The sequence below is a fragment of the Papilio machaon genome, chromosome 21 (assembly GCF_912999745.1).
Source record: "Papilio machaon chromosome 21, ilPapMach1.1, whole genome shotgun sequence".
Lineage (NCBI taxonomy): Eukaryota > Metazoa > Arthropoda > Insecta > Lepidoptera > Papilionidae > Papilio > Papilio machaon.
Genome location: NC_060006.1, coordinates 2,490,886 through 2,513,996, shown reverse-complemented (window position 1 = coordinate 2,513,996; position 23,111 = coordinate 2,490,886). Strand labels below are relative to the sequence as shown.

General features: G+C 31.5%; 2 protein-coding genes across 5 annotated transcripts; one reads left to right on the top strand and one right to left on the bottom strand.

The window, feature by feature from the left end:
* Positions 1-886: 886 nt before the first annotated feature.
* Positions 887-10,542, bottom strand: LOC106713652 (putative tricarboxylate transport protein, mitochondrial). The gene is made up of 5 exons (XM_045683114.1): positions 10,281-10,542; positions 7,857-7,983; positions 3,177-3,400; positions 2,255-2,419; positions 887-1,673 (listed from the first exon to the last, which is right to left on the bottom strand). Exons 1-5 carry the CDS (start codon positions 10,477-10,479, stop codon positions 1,435-1,437), a joined length of 954 nt encoding a protein of 317 aa, XP_045539070.1. The 5' UTR covers positions 10,480-10,542; the 3' UTR covers positions 887-1,434.
* A 343-nt stretch (positions 10,543-10,885) lies between these two features.
* On the top strand, positions 10,886-16,807 carry LOC106713648 (SWI/SNF-related matrix-associated actin-dependent regulator of chromatin subfamily B member 1-A). Of its 4 annotated transcripts, none has more exons than XM_045683166.1 (8): positions 10,886-11,098; positions 11,312-11,502; positions 12,000-12,162; positions 12,620-12,767; positions 12,945-13,156; positions 13,781-13,957; positions 14,282-14,420; positions 16,579-16,807. In XM_045683166.1, exons 1-8 carry the CDS (start codon positions 11,018-11,020, stop codon positions 16,668-16,670), a joined length of 1,203 nt encoding a protein of 400 aa, XP_045539122.1. In that variant the 5' UTR covers positions 10,886-11,017; the 3' UTR covers positions 16,671-16,807. The 4 variants fall into 4 exon arrangements, with proteins under 4 accessions (XP_045539122.1, XP_045539124.1, XP_045539125.1 ...); XM_045683168.1 differs by having other exon boundaries at positions 14,282-14,424; positions 16,579-16,655; XM_045683169.1 differs by lacking the exon at positions 16,579-16,807 and adding an exon at positions 16,070-16,081 and having other exon boundaries at positions 14,282-14,424.
* The last annotated feature ends 6,304 nt before the right edge of the window (positions 16,808-23,111 follow it).

The following is a 23,111-nucleotide window of genomic DNA, read 5'->3' as shown; positions in this document are numbered from 1 at the left end:
CATACTTTTTGTTCGACAATTTTATTTCAATGAAAACATAATATAAATAATTATACAAATTTAATAACATTCAAAGCGCAAGGTATACAAAATAAAAAAATATGTATATACCAAAAAAATAATATTTACTACGGAATGTAAGTCAAGATCTCAAATGTATATGACTATTACGGGGAAGTATTTCAGTTCTTAAAATTGGATTTTTTTTAACTCAAATTGATTTTTTAAATGTCCAAAATATTTATTATAAGTGATTTTTTATTGCAATAACAAAAGAGATCTTAACTGGTAACTGCAGATAATATTTATAAAATGCATTTAAAATGAATTAATAAATAAATAATTGTACAAAATGCATCTGAATATATTATTCTTAACACAACTGTCAAAACATTAAATGTATAAACGGAATGAAACGGTAAAAAATATAAATCTGTAATAATTGTTGAATATTAAATTAAAACGATAAAATACACAGCCTAAAAGAAACAAAACCACTTAATTATTTATATGGCAATGGTAAAAGTTTAATCAACCAACAAAAGCCATTTGTAGTGTTTGGTGTCGCCATTGTCAATAATGCAGCCAACTGATTGGTGGATACTTTGACAGTTATTTGACAATTCAATATGGCGATTGTAGTACCAATTTTTACCACTTAACGGATAAGTTTATCGGAAAATAAAAATAGTAAAAAATATTTTACAAAATGTATGTTTTTAGTTGTACCATGTAGAGTAACGAAAAAAAAACTTGTTCAACAAAATAAAAATTATCAAAATCAACATTGTTTATGGTTATACCAAAATAAACGCAATTAAAATATAACAAATAAAAAAAATATTTAAAATACTTATCATCACAATCATTGATAAATTAACCCCAGCATGAATTACCAGAAATATAAACAACAAAAAAAAATTCTCATTTCGTCAATGCTTTAAATATGACAAAGTTCACATACGAAAGTATGAGTCCTACAAAAATATATATACTTTTGATATAACACTGATTTTCTTATACTAAATCCAAAAGCCTACAAAGTTTCTAGCACAGCTCGCACATATTTGTACATCTATCAGTTTCCACTGCTGAAATACAAAAACATTGTCATCCCTTTCATCATCTTTTAAATAGAAAAAGATAACAATATCATTGTACAAGTCTTCCAGTAGTAAAAACTTAAAGTTAGGATTAGCGTACCTTCATACAAAAACTACAAAAATACAGTTTCATAACATTTAAACGGTCGTTACACTATTAGCATAATTAGTTAACACTGTAAGCATAAAAAAAATCTTTGACAGTTCCTACTGACAGCTGTCAAAATGTCAAACATTTTGACAGCTGTCAGTCAGATTATTAATAATATAAAAATACATCAAAAACTTAGATACGAATGTATCACCCGTTTATAAATAGACCAACCCTTCATCACTTCCATACATAATTAAATACATCCATGATGCTATCGTATATAGTAAAGGTGATGGCAACATCGAATACAACTCGACTGAGACGAGGCACTGTACCTTTGTAGAAGGCCAATGGTCCTTCGTGCTTCCACGTCTTTATGAAGCAATCCCATGTGCTTCTGTACTTTGCTGCTTCTAATCCTTGCATTCTTGTTTTAACTACGTCGATAGGTGTGTTACCAAACACTGATGCAGCACCTGGAGATAAATAATTTATAAAATTAGAAATATTAAAGAGCTGTATGGAACATATCGTTATCCCTCTCATTAACTTTGGTCTCTGGAATTAACAACTAGTTGCCTGATTTATAACCATTGGATCATTTCTGAGTACTATTCAATTTGTTTTAATATATCGAAACGATAAATCTATATATATAAAAGAAAGTCGTGTTAGTTACACTATTTATAACTTAAAAACGGCTGAATCGATTTGACTGAAAATTGGTGGGCAGGTAGCTTAGAACCAAGAAACGGACATAGGATAATTTTTACCCCGTTTTCTATTTTTTTTTTATTCCGCGCGGACGGAGTCGCGGGTAAAAGTTAGTGCCATATAAAAGATGATGAAAATTATTTATGTATCATCTTTCCCGTAGAGATTGAAATTATTTAGTTTCAGAGTGGACATTTGAAATACTTGTTTCCTAAAAACTTCACAATCATAATCCTTAGTAGCAAATAAATACTGTGGCAAATGTTACCAAGTAAATAGTTGTGGACCACTGATTGGTTTAAGTTGTCCCTTCTATTGATAAATATGTTGAATGTCTATATACCTGCAATACCACCGAACAGTCCTACGATGTATTTGGGCACCGGTTTGTCTCTATCACCGCCCTTGTACCAGTCCCTGAGCGACTCCATCACAAAGAACCTGATCGCTTGATTGCTGCCTTGCTTCATTATAGTGGCTGTAACACCTTTGTATACTCCACCGATACCTGAAATAGATTTCAAAAGGTTGAAATTAGAATAAATTCTACGCCACCATAATGGTTTTGTCCGGAAAACAATTTCATTATCCGAAATTTTAAGCTCATTTAAAACCAACTTGTAATCGACCATTGGTCGAAAATAACCATAATTCAGTCAGAGTTTTAAAATTAAAAATAGCTTTATGCACATCTTCTGCAAATTAACATTAACTCTGTCAAATTTCACGCTCATCCGATCTCGCAATTTCTTTAAAAAGGTGTGCAGAGATTTTTGCATCACGTATTGCGATATAAATAATCTGATTTATATTTTTAATTGCTGGGAAGATGAAATGAAGAGTAACAGACTATATTTTTATTTCACACTATAATTCCCGGTCGACGTCGATCATAAACAGCATTACTTTGACGCAGCAATCGTGAGTTTATATTTTTATAAGACTTATATAAATACCGCTACGAATATCTACAGTTCAGTCACGAAATTAAAATAAAAATAACCGCGCTGATGCAACCGCAAGCTATTGATAGATAAAATTATGTCTAGTATAACTCAACGTAAGCTGGTTCACCTTCAAATTTCTTTCGATTTCGAAATCCGTATACAAATAACTATGGTTTAACTCGACAATATCTAAAGTGATGATCAGTGCGTTTTCGTAGAGCTCATATAGTTTATGGCATAAAAAACCTTTTTTTTACGAGTCCTGCCTTGAGCTACCTCCCAATCCTCACAAACCTGAATGTGTTCTTTGCCACTCACCTTCTTCCCTCACAATCATCTTGACTCCGTGGAAGAATCCTTTATACCTTGGCTTCTCCATTCGCATGTCATTGATAAATTTGACTTTAACGGTCTCCATGGGTGTGACAGCGAACACCGCTTCAGCAACACCCGCTGCCAGCCCGCAGGCCAACTTTCCTGTGTTTGTGAGTGTACCATTGTCAGTCACCATGTACAGCTTCGCCTGTTCGAATACACCGAATCTGTAAAAAATTGAACATTTCTCAAATACTTACATCAGAGATTCCCAAAAATTTTTTCTTAAAGATCCCTTTCAACATTTTAGTGTTTTTTTATATCATAAGGTGACAAACGAGTAAGCGGCCATCTGAATTCGCAGTAAAAACGAAGCGATCGTTGCCCATTGACATCCGTAATTGCAGTTGCCTTTAATTGACGTGGATGGGGACTATGCTGTCCTCCGTCAAATCGACTTCCTCTTCCCATCCTTTCCTAAGGAAGGAAAGGGGACTAAAATTAGGCCTCCGGTTCACGCACCCTCATCAGACGGAACGCGGAATTACTTCCACTTGCCGCCTGCCCGGCCCATTTGTGCAATAGATGTTCTTGCTTTCGTCTACCACTGTTTAAGGGTTTCTGTGAACCTATAGATGCTATTTCTTCTTCAACTTGTAGACTTATCGATTTTATTTCTATCTAGTCTACCTGGACCACTTTGAAAATCACTGGCTTATATTTATTTCCAATTCAAAGCCAAAATATATTTTCACCTACTTTCACCTGATAAAAACCATTATGTACGCAAAAGTTTAACGCTCTGGTCTTGCTAATGAGCTAACAAAGTATAGTAAATTCGTTAGTTAATTTAATAAAATAAATGAGGAAATGTTGACAAGGAAAATAGTAAATAATATGGTTTCCTTCATCATGGTTTAACAACATTTAGTTAAACAAGTTGAATAAAATGAAATAAAGGACAAATAAGTTTTCATGACTCGATTTCAACCTTATTAGATTATTGCAATATCATCTTTGTAATACGATAGTTAAAACATCAACAAAAAACATTGAAAAATTAAAATAATGAAGAAGTAGGTTAGAAAGTAAATACGGTAAGTAAAAAAAATGCGTAGTAATCACACTTTTTGTTTTAAAAGAATGTGTTTTTCTGTTCATTGTACTTATAATGTTAATCATGGTTCGTAATATATGCGAGCAATATAATAATTCCAAATACAAACATCATATTGCATATAAAAATATCGTATTTCTTTCTACCGAAACCTACTAACAAAAATACTAAAGAAAGTAAAATAAAGCCTCTTAAATTCGCTATTATTTTTGCAAATATATTATTTACACGTATAAAGCTAGCAAAATAGAATATTCAATAGTATTAGGTAATAATCGGTTAAAATTGCAAATTTGTCCGTATTGTCATTGAGTGCTATCGTGTTAGTTGGTATGACATAACAGACCTCTGTTATCGCGTGTGCCACTTCATTGTGTCGTGAAGTGAACTTAGTATTTGCATCTAATTACTTAGACTTTGGAATACGCACAGGTCTTATTTATAATATTTAGTATTATCGGTTGCTGCAAAATTATGAGCGCGGAATAAAAAATAGCCTATATACCCGCGTGCTTCAGCTACCTTCCCGTTAAAGACCCGTCAAAATATGTGTAGCCGTTCGCGGCCTTGCTGAAAGACAAAATTTGAAAATTGAATTTTCGTTAGCGGCAACGTAAATTCTGTCAATCAAAGTCATTTATCAGTCGTTAAGTGGTTACTAAGGGACTGCCTTAACAATCTCTTAAAGACTTTTGAGTGCGTAAGTTAAGGTGCAATAGTAGTTTAATCTGGTATATGAAAACTTATATGTTTAGTTACTCAGATGGTAACTGGGAGATAATTTTAGGTTATTACCGGTTCTAGAGTTTGTTCTTCTTTTTGGTATTGAATTATCATTGACCAATACTATACTACAAACTGTAGATAACGTGTGTATACGACAGAAAGATAATAATTAGCCACGAAAGGCGTTGCCAGGCGTCCAGATAAAGCCGGACATAGGTAGGCTCTTTATTGCGTGTCCCAAAAAAAACGGTTGTCCGGCTTTTGTTAGGATTTTTACATTTCCCAAACGAGAGTGTACCTATTAATACTGAGACAAAATTCTAAATAATACAGGGTGTCCCACCTTTCTACCCAAATGTCCGGCCAAACTGGCTGGTCTGTCCGGCTAGTAGGTTTGGCGACCTAGCAACGCTAGCCACGAAGATTATGCATGTAAATTACTATAATGAAATATAAGTCGAAAATATAGTTCACATTTGTGTGTCATGGTTTACCGACCTTAAATAAAACGTTCACTTATTTACTTTTATAGGGATTCTCCAAATAGAGCCATTTGTTAATTTGGAAGTTCTAACGTTGGAATGACCGCAAATCAATTTGATGTAATCAGTATTCCCACTTGATTTGTTTCAGACAAACCTTCAGTGTAACTTCAATTCTTGTCCTAATATCGAAGGAGGATAGTAGAGATAGTAAGCGGAGAATATTATCTAACCTAATTAAAAAAAAAAAAAACAATCCAAGGGACAATCCCCTTTAAGTAATATATGGTAATGTCATTGCTCCCTTCAGTGTGTCACGTCTGATATACAATAAACAAGTAGGTCAATGTTATTTACTAGAAGACAAAGAGAAAATCGAAATAGTTTTAGAATTTAGAGAGAATTTACTTTCCTGGAAGTCACAAGACACAGATTTCTATTCAAATGTTTACTAAATGTTAAAACATCAGGATAAATATTTGACACGAGTGGTAATGAAATTGGAGCATCGTGTTCGAAACGGTGCGCGTAATTAAATACGCGGTGACGTCATTGGTTTGTTTACACGTATGTTATGTAAGCGATCGGTCCGTATGTCAGAGTCGCCAGGCAGTTGTGTGGTAAGATATCGTGTGTCGTGCAGAACGATTGTAATTGTGCCCGGCGCCTCCGGGCTTAAAAACTAGGGATGTACCGATATAATTTTCTATCGATGTCGTAAAAATTGATCGATACAATTTATCCTTATCTTAAGGAAGTCGGCAAAGTTTATACCGTCACTAAATCTATCCATACTCATTTAAAATTGATAAACTAGCACAGGTGGGCACAGTTAATCGAAAAGTTAACTTCGTTAATCGTTAATTCGTTAATTAAAAAATTAACTTCGGTAATCGTTAAAGCGTTAAATTCTCGAAAATTCAACGCAAGTTAAAGTTAATCGTTAACAGTTAACCATACCAAAATTATACATACTAATTTTACACTTATTGTGGCGACACTTGTTTAAAATAGTAATTTGACTATACATTCTATAACACATTAGTATTAGAGACAAGTATACTAAACAAGTATACTAAACACGTGTACTAAACAACTAAACAACATTTTTAATACAGTTGCGAAAAAATTAAGCAATTTAATAGAATAATAAAAACACAATAAACTCAACTAATTAAAATGTTTGAAAAATGGCGCCAACCGTAAAAGAATACAGAGATTTTTTTTTGTTTTCTTCACCCATTCTGGGTAGGCAAAGGGAACTATGCCTTAACGGCCAAATCTTCAGTAGATTATTTTTATTGATATGAAATGAAAATGAAATTTAATGAGATGAAATAAAATGAAACATAACCTAATTCATTGAATCAAATCATTAAATCTGATATTGCAACAAATTAGGAGCTTCTTTTTAGAAATATTTGCATGAATCATAGAAACTTCAATGATTTTTTGGAACGAAGTTCCTTATCGCGCGTTGTGAAAGGGGGCTAGACGGAAAAAATTCTTACGAAAAGTTGTCACGACACTTTTTGCTATAGTAAGTATGTTAACGACGAATGAGCGCTACTTCACCATGGCAACGACGTGACAATATATTTATAACGAAAATTCATAGAAATAAAATGTACTTCTTGTGAAGACTTAAGTTTTTTATTCATAGAATAAACATTAGTTCCTTCACTAATTAATAGAAAGGAACTTCGTTCCATCCGGGTGTCCCTTGACACCTCTCAGGTTTTTTTTTGTAAAAATCGTGTTTAGTTTTTTCTTTTTAATAGACATTATTTTGACAGTTGGGAAAGAGAACGGACGAGTTTGGAAAAGCTAAAGAAAAAGCACGAGTAAAAAGTGTTTTAATACAGTTGTTTACAGTGTTTTAATACAAACGTATTGCAGGGAGCGTTCGGAATGTGGGCTATTACATACTCTTGCTTTTATATACTCGTAATGAAATATACTATTTCGAACCTTCTTTTAATTTTGTCCTGTTGGTCATGTTTTTCCCGGACGCTCTGATGCATCACACTTGCACGCGAACTTCACATATATCAATTATCAACTCGTTCGTTCACCATTCGAGTCACTGACAGTCGCCCAACATAGTTAAACTTACGAGCGTGGCGTGGCACGTTATTTAATCAAAATGACAGCACGTCTCCAAGTTTCTAATTTAACGATTAACGGACTTTTATTAACGGAAGTTGAGTTTAACGGAAGTTAACACAAGCGTTAACACTTTTTGAAGTTAACTTAAAAGTTAATCCGTTAAGCAAAATGTTAACTTCGTTAATTAACGATTAACGGATTAACGAGTTAATGCCCAGCTCTGTAAACTAGTATTAACATTTAATTTACCTGACTGCAGATTTTGGTATGGAGCCATACAGCAAAACACTAAGACCTCTATAGAGGCCAAAGAAGCCATGACCTTTCACAGTTTTCTTGACACAATCGAATATACCAGTGTACTTTTTGGTGCCACCTGGAACAAAGAACATAGTATGTTAAATTATTGTTGTCTGTCTCCACACAGGCTTTTTTTCTTAAATATGTATGATACAGCAATATTAAATATAGCCTATTACTTGGTAATGTAGTTTTCTAATGGCATAATATTTTTTTAAATCGATCCAGTAGTTTTTTGTTTATTTGTTACATACAAAAATAAAAATCTTTCTTCTTTATAATATTAGTGTATAGACTACATTAAAATGATAGAGTTGCAAGTTGAAAGCAGCTTATCTCAATATCACTTTAACTGACAGGAAAGAGTGTTTATTCAAGGGTGTGTTTTTAAAGATAGTGTGTATCTATAAGGCTGCCATCTTCTTATGATTTACATCTTAATATCTGATTGAACATATAACATAAATGTAGTTTAATTTGTATATATTCAAAGAAAGCCTTTTTATGATATTGGGTGGGGGGATACCTTCGAAAGATACCCTGCCTTTTTGGAGGAAAGACAGGGTTATGTGAGATTTCTACTTACTAAATCCCTTTCGACACAAAATAGTTACGAAAAAATAAAGACAACAATGTGATGTGTGTGTGAATGTGTTTTGCTACTGCTACTTTTAAGTAAGTGTTAAGTGTAACTTAAGTGGAGTAATATTTTGATCAAACAAACAGAACTCAATTCTTGACAATGTTTTATTTATGATGAGTAAATTGAACTAATGTAACAAGTTTTGGGTGTGTCTAATACGACAAACTAACAATAATAAAGTTGTTTTAGAAAAACATAAGTTTAGTAGCCATTTTGAATCTGGCTAGTGTTATCTGTATAAGATGTAATACAAATTTACAGTATGATATTTTGGAAGTCTTTCTTTCGCTAGAATTTGCTGCCTAAGGCTTTAAGTATAAACAGGACCACCTGAAATTCACCTCTACTATTACTGTCTTCTAACATTGTGACATTAAATTGGACTTATTCACCACTTGTAACAAATACTCAATTTTCTATTCCATATTGAATGTTTATATTAAATATTTTAAATTTATGTTGGCTTGTGTTTAGTCCCAAATTAATGTCTGTTAAGATCAGTACACTAGAGATAGAGGAAAGTGTGCTAACTGGTGTATTACATCACTGCATCATTTCACTTCAAGTTAATATGTAAAAAAGTATTTAGTGCAGAGGTCTAGAAAAGACAATAAACTAAGATGGCTACTACAGCTACTATGGTGGGTAATAAATTCGAATGTTCAAATTTTGTAAGGGTTCTATTAGAAAAAAGTTTCCCAATCTCTTCGATAGACAAATGATCTATTTGCCTCTATTGTAAAATCTATTAATTGATGATATAAATTGAATACAAACTAACTTATATAATTTATGATAAAGCAATGTCTCAATCTAATGCAGTTTGGTATCAGATAAGATTAATGTTGCTGTGATAGTAAGAGCATGATATGATTTCATATACACAAAATATCTTTACATAGACCTTCATAGCATACCTGATTAAGCCTCTGATGTTTTGTAATATGTTAAGAAACCAACAAATATATGCTTAAAATTAACAAGTCACTTCAAACTTCTCCAGAAGCCTATATTAATACTAAGAAATAAAAATATTGCATACAAAAGATACATTGTGTTACTAAATTTTCCATTAATACAAACATAATTGTTGAATAATGTTAATTAATATTTAAGTAAAGGTAAATTTAAAGAAATAAATATGTAATCAGAAATCATGTTAGATTCTTGTCAGAATATTTTAAATAGAAACTTTTAGATTTTTGCATTGTCATTTTGATAAAATATTAAGATTGAATTTTAACACTAAATAAAGTTTTAAAAAGAAATAAGTTTGATATTTTACTTTCAAAGAAATAAGTACTTGACTACTGAACACATTTTGAAATAAGAATATTGTATGATTCTAATAAGATTTTGTTCGTTCAATGAAAACAGTTTTTTCTGACAAATGACCAAAGTCCATATTATCTACGACTTAAGTTCGTCGTAAGGTGTTTACTACTATGGTTATAACAAGGTTTAATGATTACAACCTCGAATAAACCTCGTGTAATACGACGCTTATTACTTAAATACGCAATAAAAAATTAATAAGAATGTTGTTTTGTTTTTAAAATACTATTGTCTAAATAAGAAATTACAAAAGTGACTATATAACATAATTACAGATAGCAATTTAGCATAATTACAAATCAGAAAGACCGAACCATTAACGTAATTTACGCTCACTAATTAGTAACATTATGACTTACAATTTAAAAGGGGCAAAAAGTTTAACGTGTACTGACCTTTTTCATCTAACTGGAGTTGAGTTTTAACATATTCGGTTGGGAATGTAATACAAATTTCAATGCCACCAGTTATTCCTCCGGCTACAACGCCTTTTAACCCGACAGATCCTGCACCTCCTGCCGCAGCCGCCGCACCTGTTTCAGTCATCCATGGTCTCGAAAAAGGATTTTTGAAGTTTCCTGCCTTTGTAGACATTTTACTAAGTATTCGGCACTGGTCGCAAAACGACTGCGGCGCGGTGAGCAACACTCCCCCTGACAGCAATACCTATCTAAACTGATGAAAAAAAAATTGCTGAATGTTTCATTCATTCTTGGTATTATCCTATCTCGTTCAATTCATATTGATCATTCACTTTCTTCATTCATGTTGTATGTTGCTCGCTGCTCGATTTTTTGGTCAAGGTCAGGGATCCATATTAGGCACAGGGTTTTCATCAAGTTACCATGCTTTAAATGGAAAATGTATGATGCCATTTAAATGATTTCTGTTTTTAAGTTGGGTATTTCTAATCTTTGTAAACAATTCTTGAATCTTTCGCACACAATTTTTTATCTACAATTTACATTAAATTTGTCTATGTTTGTCAATGACGTTTGTTTGATTGTTTATGCTTGTTTGTTTCGTGTTTCGTTTTCGGCGTCTTGATTCCGATCTATATTATTCTATGTTCAATTTGATTTCTCATTTATTTGTAATTTATCCATAGGAGTAGTATTACAAAATCATAATAATGGCTCTCAGAACATACGGCGATAAGCCGATTAGTTTTCAAATCGAAGAAGGTGGAGATTTTTATTGTGTCGGATCAGAGGTACTTATTCTACTTATGTATTTCTTAACGTTTGTTTTAAATAAATTATATGAACTTATCTTAAACATATTTTAAATCCAGATATGTAATAAATTAACATACTGTTTAAACAAATTTAATTCAAATAACCTCAATAAAAGTATCTATCATTGGCTAATGCTCAAAGTCTAACATGTTTATTGTTTACATACATCTGAATGGTATTTCAAACAGGTTGGCAACTACCTGCGGCTGTTCCGTGGGTCTCTTTACAAGAAGTACCCTGGCATGGCCAGAAGGACTCTTACTAATGAAGAGAGAAAGCGACTGATTGACAATGGCCTAGGGCCGCATGTACTCTCTAGCTCTGTTTCATTACTAAAAGCTTCTGAAGTTGAAGATATTATTGAAGGAAATGATGATAAGTGAGTATAAGATTGTTGACGGTAGTTATTTCAGTTTAGTTTCTTAATTTTGGCTCTCCCTTAGCGGGTTGGATAGTGTCGAGTGTTCAGTAGTTATTGTTTGGCTTGATTATTATATTTCTAAAGTAGTTACTATGTAAAGATAAGGCTTGATTGTTGTTTGTTCCAATCTGAAAAACTAATGAAAATTTTCACCAATACTTGGTTAAGGCAAATTCCTTGCAACATTATGTTCTGATGTTAAAGTATTACGTAGTCTATGCATGTTGCGCCTTTATATTTAATCTATGCCAACTTCCTCTGCTCTCTCCCTCTCTCTGCTATCTATGTTCCTGACAAGAAGTGTTGTCCGGTGCCTCTCTATAAATTGTTTCTAATTGTGCATATAATAAAGTATAATTATCCACCACTGCCATTTTATTGCAACAAAAGTTCTAGTACTATTTTCCTGTAAAATTGTAATTGTATCTTTTATGAGCTTTCTGCAATTTTTTTAGGTACAAAGCTATATCAGTGAGTCAGGAGTTAGCCACACCTAGAGAAAGCAAGAGTAAAAAGCCACACAATCCATCATGGCTCCCTGTTATGCCAAACTCTTCACATTTAGATGCGGTACCTCAGGCGACACAGATCAGCAGAACTAGAGTTCATAATAAAAAGGTAGGATTATTACTAAGATGTTTTCATGCAATAATTGATAATAACAGATAGTGTACTATTATTAATAAAATACAGTCAAACCTGGATAAGTGAGAAACCTCTACATGCGATAATCATTGTCTGGTTTTGATAGACAACCTCTATAATTGAGACATATATTATGGTTCCTTGTACACTCTATTATCCAGGTTCAACTGTATTTAGATTAATATCACAGTGTAAGATATTAAAATATGTAATACAAGGATCTTAACACATTTGTTGCTACCAATTGACTTGGCAAGCACACTTTCTTAAAAAAAAAAAAAACCTTTTGGTGGCATTGAATATGTGAAGTCAATGTAGAATGAGTAAATTAAAATAAGTTACATTTCTAATATCTTTAATATTATATTCTTATTATTTAAATAAATTAAAAGAGGTTTATTAAAATGGTTTCTTTTTTTATGTTTAACAGGTGCGCACATTCCCATTGTGCTTTGATGACACAGATATGACGGCCATGTTGGAGAATGCATCCCAGAAGCAGATTTTAGTGCCGATACGTCTTGATATGGAGATTGAGGGCCAGAAGCTAAGAGATACATTCACCTGGAATAAAAATGGTAATTTCTTATTTTTATTACAATGTCAAGGGTAAATATTGATGTTGGTATTAAATTTTATTTATTTTTGCTGAATATATATGTTCAGTAAATATATTACAACGTAAATACATTTTTTTTAGTAATTTCAAAAACTATAGTAAAAAAACTATGTTTTAAAACTTGTTTATCTTTCAGAATCAATAATAACACCGGAACAATTTGCGGAGGTGCTCTGCGATGATTTGGAATTGAACACGGTTACATTTATACCGGCCATAGCATCGTCTATCCGTCAACAGATTGACGCATTCCCCAATGAACCTCCTGCTATACTGGAGGAGCAGAGCGACCAAAGAGTTATTATTAAACTTAATATCCATGTTGGGAATACTTCGTTAGTTGATCAGGTAAGTTTTATTATACAAATCTGGACCTTAAATTTACTAAGAATAGAGTGCATTTCAGCAGCAATATGTTGGTAGTTCTTTATTTTCTTCTTTTAGAGGATTTATGACCGAAATCTTTTTCAATAATAAAGCAATATTGATGTTAAATTCTCGTTCCTATTTAGCTGACTTCAAAAAGAAGGAGGTTATCAATTTGACTGTATTTTTTTACAAACTAAGATGGACAGTAATTACTGAACACAAGTCTACAGAATTAAATAGTGACTGTTTTAAAATTACTTAAATTACTTAATTCTAAATGACAAGTGACAGTCTTCAAGACTTGTCAAAATAGTTTTAATGTTACACTAGTTGTTGCCCATGACTCCGTCCGCGCACAATTAATAAAAAATTCGAAATAAATAGCTTATGTGTTCTTCCAGACTGTTCTACATCTGTGCCAAATTCCATCAAGATTTGTTGAGCCATTCTTGAGATACCTTCAAACCAACATCCATGCATCCATTCATCCAAATATTTGCATCTATAATATTATTAAGATTAAGATGAATGATGGATATTTAAGTTACTGATTGACATATGCTGGCATTGAATGTTTTAAAATTGATTTAATAATTTTTTCAGGTTGAATGGGATATGTCTGAAAAAGAGAATAATCCTGAACAATTTGCTATGAAACTTTGTGCCGAGTTGGGGTTAGGAGGGGAGTTTGTGACGGGCATAGCTTACAGTGTGCGGGGACAGTTGGGTTGGCATCAGCGGACTTATGCATTCAGTGAAGCACCATTGCCTGTTGTTGAGGTATGTGTTTAAGCTTGCGTTTTCACTGTAAATACATTTATACATTTTGTTATACAACTCATTCTTTTTGACATAGTTACAAGAAAGTGAGAGACAAATCAATTATTATTATATATAACTATCTTTTACCCGCGACTCCGTCCGCGCGGAATAAAAAATAGAAAACGGGGTAAAAATTTTCCTATGTCCGTTTCCTGGTTCTAAGCTACCTCCCCATCAATTTTCAGCTAAATCAGTTCGACCGATCTTGAGTTATAAATAGTGTAACTAACACCACTTTCTTTTATATTCACAGATAAATATATATTTTTTTACATTTTTCAGACACCATATAGGCAACCATCTGAAGCAGATCAATGGGCTCCGTACTTGGAAACTCTTACCAATGCTGAAATGGAAAAGAAGATACGAGATCAAGATAGAAACACACGTCGAATGAGACGTCTGGCTAACACAACACCGGGTTGGTAAATATACACTACGATGGGTTTATTTATAATGTTAACTTTATTTTGCCGCTTATAACATTGTTACCAATCGACTTATACAATGAAAAGAGTTACATCTCGTAAAAGATCTCATAAGAGATGTAACTCCATGAAAAGAGTTGCATGTTTTGGGAAATGGAGTATTTGACGAAACCTAAGATGTAAGGTTTGATTATTATAGACGCTAGAATTTGTAATTCATTTCTCATGTTCCTAGTTCAGTTTTCTACCTAACTTTTTTCTGGAACCTTATAATGTCTCTTTAGTATTTTTTATGACGATCGGTGGATAGATTCGTGAACCCCTACGTTTTACGGAACCCTGAAACACTTTGACCAACGGTGTCATAAGAGATGTAACTCTATTCGTAATAGTAAAAATTAATAAGAACATAAAAGAATGGGAAGAATAAGGTAAAAGCAATGTCAACATTTTAATAAAATTTTGTGGTTTTAGGAAAATATCTGCCGTTTTAAAAATAATCTATCCAAAATGTTATCAAAATATGTCAAGTTATTTATGAATGCTTTTGGGACATACCAATATTTATTTTTATTATTTATATATAGATTTAAATTATGTGACGCGATTGTATTTTAGGCGATTTTAATAAAATTTTTAATTGAACAATTTTTGCTCATTATTGTTATTTTCGTTTTTAGGTTTTGGTTTGGAAATTTTATTTTGGGTTATTATTGATTTAGGTATAAAAATTATTGCTAATGATTTTAAACATTTTATAGTCTTAGGTTAGAAATTAAATTATCAAATTATACTCTTTTGCTGACTTCTAAAAAAAAAAAAGTTAAACAACCTTCCCTTGAAGTCTTTTAGATATTACAGTGGGTTTCTTAAATAAAAATTTCCATTCAAAAAGATAACAATATGTTTTAAAGGAGATTTTTATCTCAGAAACTCACAGTTAGTTTTATTAAATATTTATTAACTGAACTTTATTACAACAATTTTTTTTAGTTTTCTATAATACTTGATCCAAATAGTATTTTAGTATTATAATTTAATATTTTTTTTAATGTATATTATGTACTTATAATGTCTTAGTTTTTAGGTTACATTTTATGAATTGTATTAAAAACTTAATTTTTATTAATTGTAATAATTTAAATTATTTTATTTATATTTATAAATACTTAATGTCGTATATTATTTATTTTATTTAGAATTATGTATGACGAATGACTTATTAGTTGTATTTTTTTTTTGCTATTTTTTAATTATATTGTGTTCAATGATAAAAGTACAATAAATTATTTAAGTGTGTTTTTAAATTAATCTGTTAAGCTTGCATGAAAAAATAATCATTATTATGGGAGTTTTTTTTATTAGTAAAAAATAACATAATTTCTATTAAAATAAAATTAAAAAATGATTTGATGAACAGATTTTCCGAGTTATTTGCACCTGTATATTTTTTGGACGCTTATCAAAAAAATCGTATCAAAAATGTATTTTTAATATGAGGATGTCGGTTTTTTTGGTTTAACAATACGGGTTAGGAATAGGTTTTTAGGACTGTTGTGGGTTAAAGTAAAAAAATAATAATTATTAATTTTTATTTATTGATCACGATCATTTATTTTTTCATGCATGTCACAAACAACAGACGTAGTAAAAAGTAAGTGGACTGTTAAATTTTTATCACATTAAAATAAATGTTTTTTTTTCTTCAAAATTTTATACTTTTGTTTCATTTTTTTAGTAACAACTCGTAAAGAATTAACTCTTTTTTTTGGCTCGCAGCGGGTGATTAAATTGACGCAATCTGCTTACCGTTTTATTTTTTTCTAATGACAATACTTTGTGATTTGAAAATGTTTATTTAATTTTTTTTCTCCGAAAACATCAATAACTCAGTGTTAAAAAAAAAAGTACCACGACGGTAAAATTCGAAAATCTTGTGAGAATACTTTGTTTTCAATATTCAATTTCCTTTGTTCAATATTCTAACAAAAAAAAAAAAAAAAGAAAATTAAGTACACTTTAAAAAAAAAATAATTGTTTTTTTTAAATAACAAAGTATTGTCGATTTTGGTAGTTTAATATAATAATTTTTTTTGTAAAACGGCAACACTGGACCGGGCTGAGTTTTGATGATGTACTTTTTGGTGACAGATGTGTCGTTGAGCCGGGCCGTCAACCGGCTGATCCGTGCCGACGAGGCCCTCTTCCAGAACACGCCAGAAAAGAGGAGGAAAAAAATTTAATCGCCCAACGCTTGCCGACAACACATATACCTGCTTCACTATTTTATAACGGTTTTTATAACATTAGATTATCATTAGTTCTAGTTTTAGGTTCGTGCACAAAAAAAAAGTTATTTCCAAACGTATTTACGGCTCGGAAATTCTCACGATTTGTTGAAATTTAAACTAAGAATGTTAAAAATATAAAATACCTTGAGCGGATAAGATATTTGAAATCATCAATACCTGTGACGTCACAGTGTCAATATATGAAAACAAAAGTACGCGTGAAAATTCGTATTCTTTAAGATGGTTCTACATTTTCAAAGTTACTATTAAGGTCTTTCGTACACGGCAACGTTACTGGTATTGTATTGTTGCGTCGAGAACTTTGTTGCCTGTATTTCGTACACACAATGTTAAATCTTCGACGAAATTCGTTTATTTGGTTAGTACAAGCTATATAGATTTGCTCTACCATCTTGAAAATTATGATCTTAAACAGGTTGCGAGTATTGACATATAGAAATGTCAGCAACTCGAGTTGTGTACGAAATTCTATATTATTGTGTCAGCGACTAACATCGCCGGGTTATAAAGATTTATGTTGCCTTGTGTAAAGAACCTTAGACTCAAATGTTAGGGTTTGTTGACGACGGGTGAACACCATGACGCATTCTGCCTGGGTCTTATGCCTCTATACAATAGTTCAATCATCTGCTACTAAATTCAAATAACTTGATAGATGTAATAAAAACATTGATCTGTTTAAATTGAAAGTTTAATTTCTGTAAACCTCATACAAAAAACATTTTATCTCTTGTCATTTTATTTCGGTTAGGGAAAACCAATGTTATTAAATGTTCGGTTTGGAAATAAAATTGCTCATTAGCGAAAAATTCTGATTTTTTTTTTACTATTTTCTACATCGCCTTAAATACCACGGTATGGTACTGTATGATAGGTAGCTTTCTTTTATACTTGAGAATGATACTTGATGTTGGCAACACCTAAAAAAGGAAATTAAATAATTATTGTCTCGATAATTATTAGTGCGAGGTCAAAATTCCGATTTCTAGATGTATTTCTTATAATTTTTTTTTAGACTTAAAAGTGTAAGTAATTTTTATGAAAAATAAATGTATACTTTTTAAAATGTTTGTATTATTTTTTCCTTAATCCTGGAGATGTTACGTTGAGAGTATAACTAACTCTATTAGCTGTCGCCCGCAACTCCGTCTGCGCGGAATTAAAAAAAAAATTAGTAGTCTATGTGTTCTTCCAGACTGTGTTCTACATCTATACTAAATTTCATCGAGATCCATGCAGCCATTCTAGAGATACCTTGTAACAAAAATCTATCGATCCATAACATTAGTAAGAAGTCAGATTAATTTTGCAAATTATGTTTAAATCTGGCATTTCAGTTCCCCCGCCGAAGCCAGTATAGTTGAAGCATTATGCCTAGTAGCGCGACAGTAGCGCTCAAATTCAGCGCTGACATACTATTGGCATAATGTAAACAATAACTGCCGCCAATGAGCCAATACCGTCCATGACAGGCCAGCGCGAATCATACCGTATTCGCATAATGTAAACCATTAGCATTATCTATACTTATATTTTAAAGTGGAAAGATTTGATTGTATGTTTTGAAACTACTGAACTAATTTTTAATTATTTCACTGTTAGGAACCTATACTATCCCCGGGTGACATAGGCTATATTTTTTACTAGATTTTTTAATTCCGCGCGTAATTCTATTATAAAATTCTATAAAAAGATCATAAACTGCTGTTCTTAATTTGAACAAAAACATTTATCTTTCTAATATTAATTCTTAAGAAAAGCGACATCTACAGTATAAAATGTTCACTACTGATAAGAACGGTATTAAGAATCGCTATTGTCTTTTGTTTTAAATAATAATTTTCGGTATTTTCAAGCGACAATTTTTATTTTGGTGCCTAGTGTTTTTAGATCTAAGAGATCTAAGTTTAAGAAAATGCAAAATAACTTTAAAAAAGTATGTTGTGTTAAAAACATCGATGTTATTTATCATTCAACTTAGAATCAATAACAGTAGTTAAAATTCGAACGTGACATTTGAAAACATTGTTAAAATTGAACATTGAAAAAGAAATTGAAGGTACTGTAAAATTTAAAGCGTTTTTTTAGTAAGTACTTGATTTTTCAAGTATCTTTATATCCAAATAGCTTTATTTATGTTGTTTAATAAAGACGTTCAAATCCCAGTAATGTTTTTAACATTATCGTTGCCAGTCTTAGGTAATGCACAAATAACGCCGTATAAGATTTATAGGCTCTCTTAGACGTTAAGATGTGACGATTTAAGTTTTCTTGTGAAAAACATTTTGTACGCATGCGTCGTATCCACCAATGTTGCGATGCAGACTTGACGGCCCTTTGAAGAGCTAGTGATGTGTCTACGTATCGATAATAAAATGTCGATAAGATTAAAACATGATAATTTTATATTTTCTTGTAAATAAATTCATATTCAATTAATATTCAAGTATAATATACTACTTAAATGACATTACTAACTATTAAATGAAAGTCAATTATAAATCTTATATAAGAAAGGTAAATAAGATAACCTATAAAAGTCTTTTACTTCTATAATCTATGATATTTTTCTAATAAACCGTGGATTTTTTAGTCGTTTCAAGTGTATTGTAAGTAACAGTAAATAAATAAAAGAAGAATTCCATTTTTTTCTAATAAAGTTATAATTGACAATAAAATCGACGTGTTTCACGGCCCTAATGGTGGATTTTCGCAGTCCAGTGCGATAAAATGTTCTTTGGAGACGGCGGCAAGCGCGCCTTCTCCGCGAACCCCGCCAACGCGTAATTCAAAACTGCAACCTTAAAATTATGTCCTGTGTATTGCTCGGATACGTGTACAATAATTTTGTTTCGTTTAATTGTCAGTCAAATTAAGTTAATCTCTTGTTATTAATTTAACAAAGTGTTTGTGCAAGTTTGACATAATGTTAATTTATTTAATTTTGTGTTTGTGAAAAAAGTTTTGGATTTTAATTTTTTCGTATTGCTGTCTTTAAGGTAAGATCTTAAAAAATCTTTTTATAATAATTAGTTATTAATGTTTCAAAATTTTTTTAATAATTTTGATTAATTAGACTTGGGAGACAAATATTTGATTAATTTTACATAATTAAATAGTAGTTAAGTTACTGTTTTGTACATATTACGTACAAATTTGTGTACATTGAAGTATATGAAGAAATATGTCTAATATTATTTTATCAAATTACATTGTAATTAGCAACTGTCTTTAAAATTTACTTATAACAAACTGGACTTCTTGCTGGCGACTATCGTTTTATAGTAGAGGATAGATATTTTTGAAAAAAAAACTAACTGCATCGGTTCACTTATCAAGTACATATGTTGTGCCTGTTTTATATTTGATAAAGGTTATCTAAAGACAAGGGATCGAGTTACAGATTTTATAGAGAAATGGATATGGCCAAACTTCGGGTCTGTAGATGTTCCATTGTGATCTAGAAACTGAACAGCTTCATTTTTTTTAATATTGAGGTATCGTGCCTATTTGTATTATTCATAGGAGTTACATACGATAAGAAGTTTTTCTATCAAAAGTGGGTAAACATTTTTGCTTAATTTTTTCTGTTTTACTATATTTCCCCATTCACTTCACTTTTTCGACATGCTAAAATCATCGTAGCGTAACAAATTTTATCTATGTTCAAACAGTTATGAAAACTTAATCTCGATTAAGATTGGAAGCCTCGGTTTGAATAATTAAATTTATTGTCTATCCGAGTCAAAGTTTGAGAGCTGGCCAAATAATGAACTAAGCCTACATTGATTGGTCGTAAAACATCTATCTTACTTAAACGATAGATTTACCAAACTGGCATACGGTTTATTGGTCGATCTAAAATCATTGTTTATAGAAATTGGTTTCTGATATTCTAGAATTAATTTTACAAGTAACTTTATATGTTTAGAAATATAATAATAATATAATAAATACACTAGCTGTCGTCTTCAACTCCGCCCACAAGGAATTAAAAAAAAAAACATAATTAGTAGCCTCTGTGTTCTTTCAGAGTATGTTTTACATATTTATCCGTGCCAAATTTTATTGAGATCCGTTGAGGCGTCTTAGAAATGCCTTCTAACAAACATCCATCCATTCATCCATACATCTAAACATTTATAATCTTAATAAGATTAGTTTACATCTCGCAAATATATTATTTTGCTATTCTTATTTACTGGTAATTCCAGTCAGTTACAAAAACGGTAAAAAATTTAAAGTTAAGTCGCTTTTGTTAAACAAAGAAGCTTAGAAAGATAGCAATTAATATCTGAACCAATCATGAATACAAAAGACGTCAATTGAATTTTTTTTTCATAATATTCCAGCATAGTGACCCATTTGGCACATTTGCGGCTTCTTTCTCGCAAGCGGTTAATTTTGTATTCTTAAATGGAAAGCTTTTTTCTATTGAAGCCCGCAGTAATTTTTCTTGTATGTAAAATAAAATACAGGATGTATCCATTTTTACAATGCCATTCGAATTCATGAAGGAATAAATTATTTGAGGTTATTCATTGATGACGAAATTTTATTTCATATTTTTGGCAAAGAATAAGCAAAGCTTTTTAAATAGTTTTTTCTTTCTGATCCCTTGGAAGTTGATTATTCAATATTTCATCTTCAAAAGCGAATAAGAATTTAATTAAAATATTAGAAATAATTATATGAGCTAATAGTAGGAATGGTATAAAATAAGTGTCCTGTCCTATAAGGTATTTTTGTATTATTATTCTGTCTAGCGTTGCCAGGCGTCCGGATAAAGCCGGACATGGGTAGGCTTTTTGATTGCGTGTCCGGCCAAAATAAACTGTGTTCGGATTATCCGATTTCTATTATGCTTTTTACATTTTGCAACGTCGTCGAGCGCAGGCGACGAGAGTCGACTGACGGTCGTGTCCGATCTTTCTACCTAAATGTCCGGCCAAACTGGCTAGTCTGTCCGGCTATTAGGTTTGGTGACCTGGCAACCCTAATTCTGCCGAAGCGAATTCCAAATAATAATAATAAATAACGTATACCTATCATCGACAAAGGATTGAGTATTATTTGTTACTCAAAGCCTTAAACACGTAACACTAGAATATTGTATTGACAATAGTATTGGTTACAAAGAGTAATGAGAGGTCTTGGATGTAGTGTTACATAACGGAGGCTGGTTTACATCTAGGGCTTTTAACTTTTAATTAACAGAGATCTGCGGCAAAATAAAAAATGTATGACGACCAGGAAAAATATACGACAGTCATTTGTTGTCTTAGATAGTCTCTTCGCTTGAATATACAAAACTAGCTTTTACCCGCGACTCCGTCCGCGCGGAATAAAAAATAGAAAACGGGTAAAAATTATCCTATGTCCTTTTCCTGGTTCTAAGCTACCTGCCCACCAATTTTCAGTCAAATCGATTCAGCCGTTCTTGAGTTATAAATAGTGTAACTAACACTACTTTCTTTTATATATATAGATATATACAAACTCGAAAAATGCTGCTCAAATCCGAAGAGGTGGTAACCCTATATAACTAGGGTTGCCGCGGGACAGTCAATACGAAGAGATTGAGTTTTAGCAGTGTTAGATGTCTAGTTATTGTTGTTTATGGTTTCAACGATACAGGGATTCCATTTTATGATTTTTGTACGTGTAATCCGTTTTTCTTGCATCTTGTATTTTCATTTAAAATGAATATCTTTATCAAGTTCGATATACTTCAATTGTATATTATCTCTTTGCTGTTTCGACTTTAATTGAATTGTCGAAACTCGAATTTAATTGATTGCGTTGGATTAATTTTGCGTTATTTTGACTACGTACTGAGATTAACATTGACATCGTAGATATCTTACTAATATTAATGCGAATGTTCAGATAGATGGATGGATGTTTGTTTGAAGGTATCTCCGGAACGGCCCAACGGATCTTGATGAAATTTAGCACAGATGTAGAAAATAGTCTGAAAGAATACATAGGCTACTTATGTAATGTTTTTTTAATGCAGCTCCGATGGAGTCGCAGGTGACAGCTAGTATCTAATAAACCAGCTATAAATAGAAACAAAATATAAAACATACTTTGTTAAGTTATGTAATTTGAATTTAGAATCTTTAGAAATTCAAAATGATTACTAAACCTTTTGCTGTCTTGTAACTGTGGGCCTAGTACGAATATTTGTGACAATCGCTATAGTATCGTTATTGACAAAATTTGTATTAAAAATCTTACAGCACCCATATCGAGCGTAACGTACACAAAAAATTTCATACTAATTTTGACATAATTTACGATGAAAATACGAAGGCGATTATCACAAATATTCATGCTAGGCTTATTAAACGTAGACAAAATGTAAGT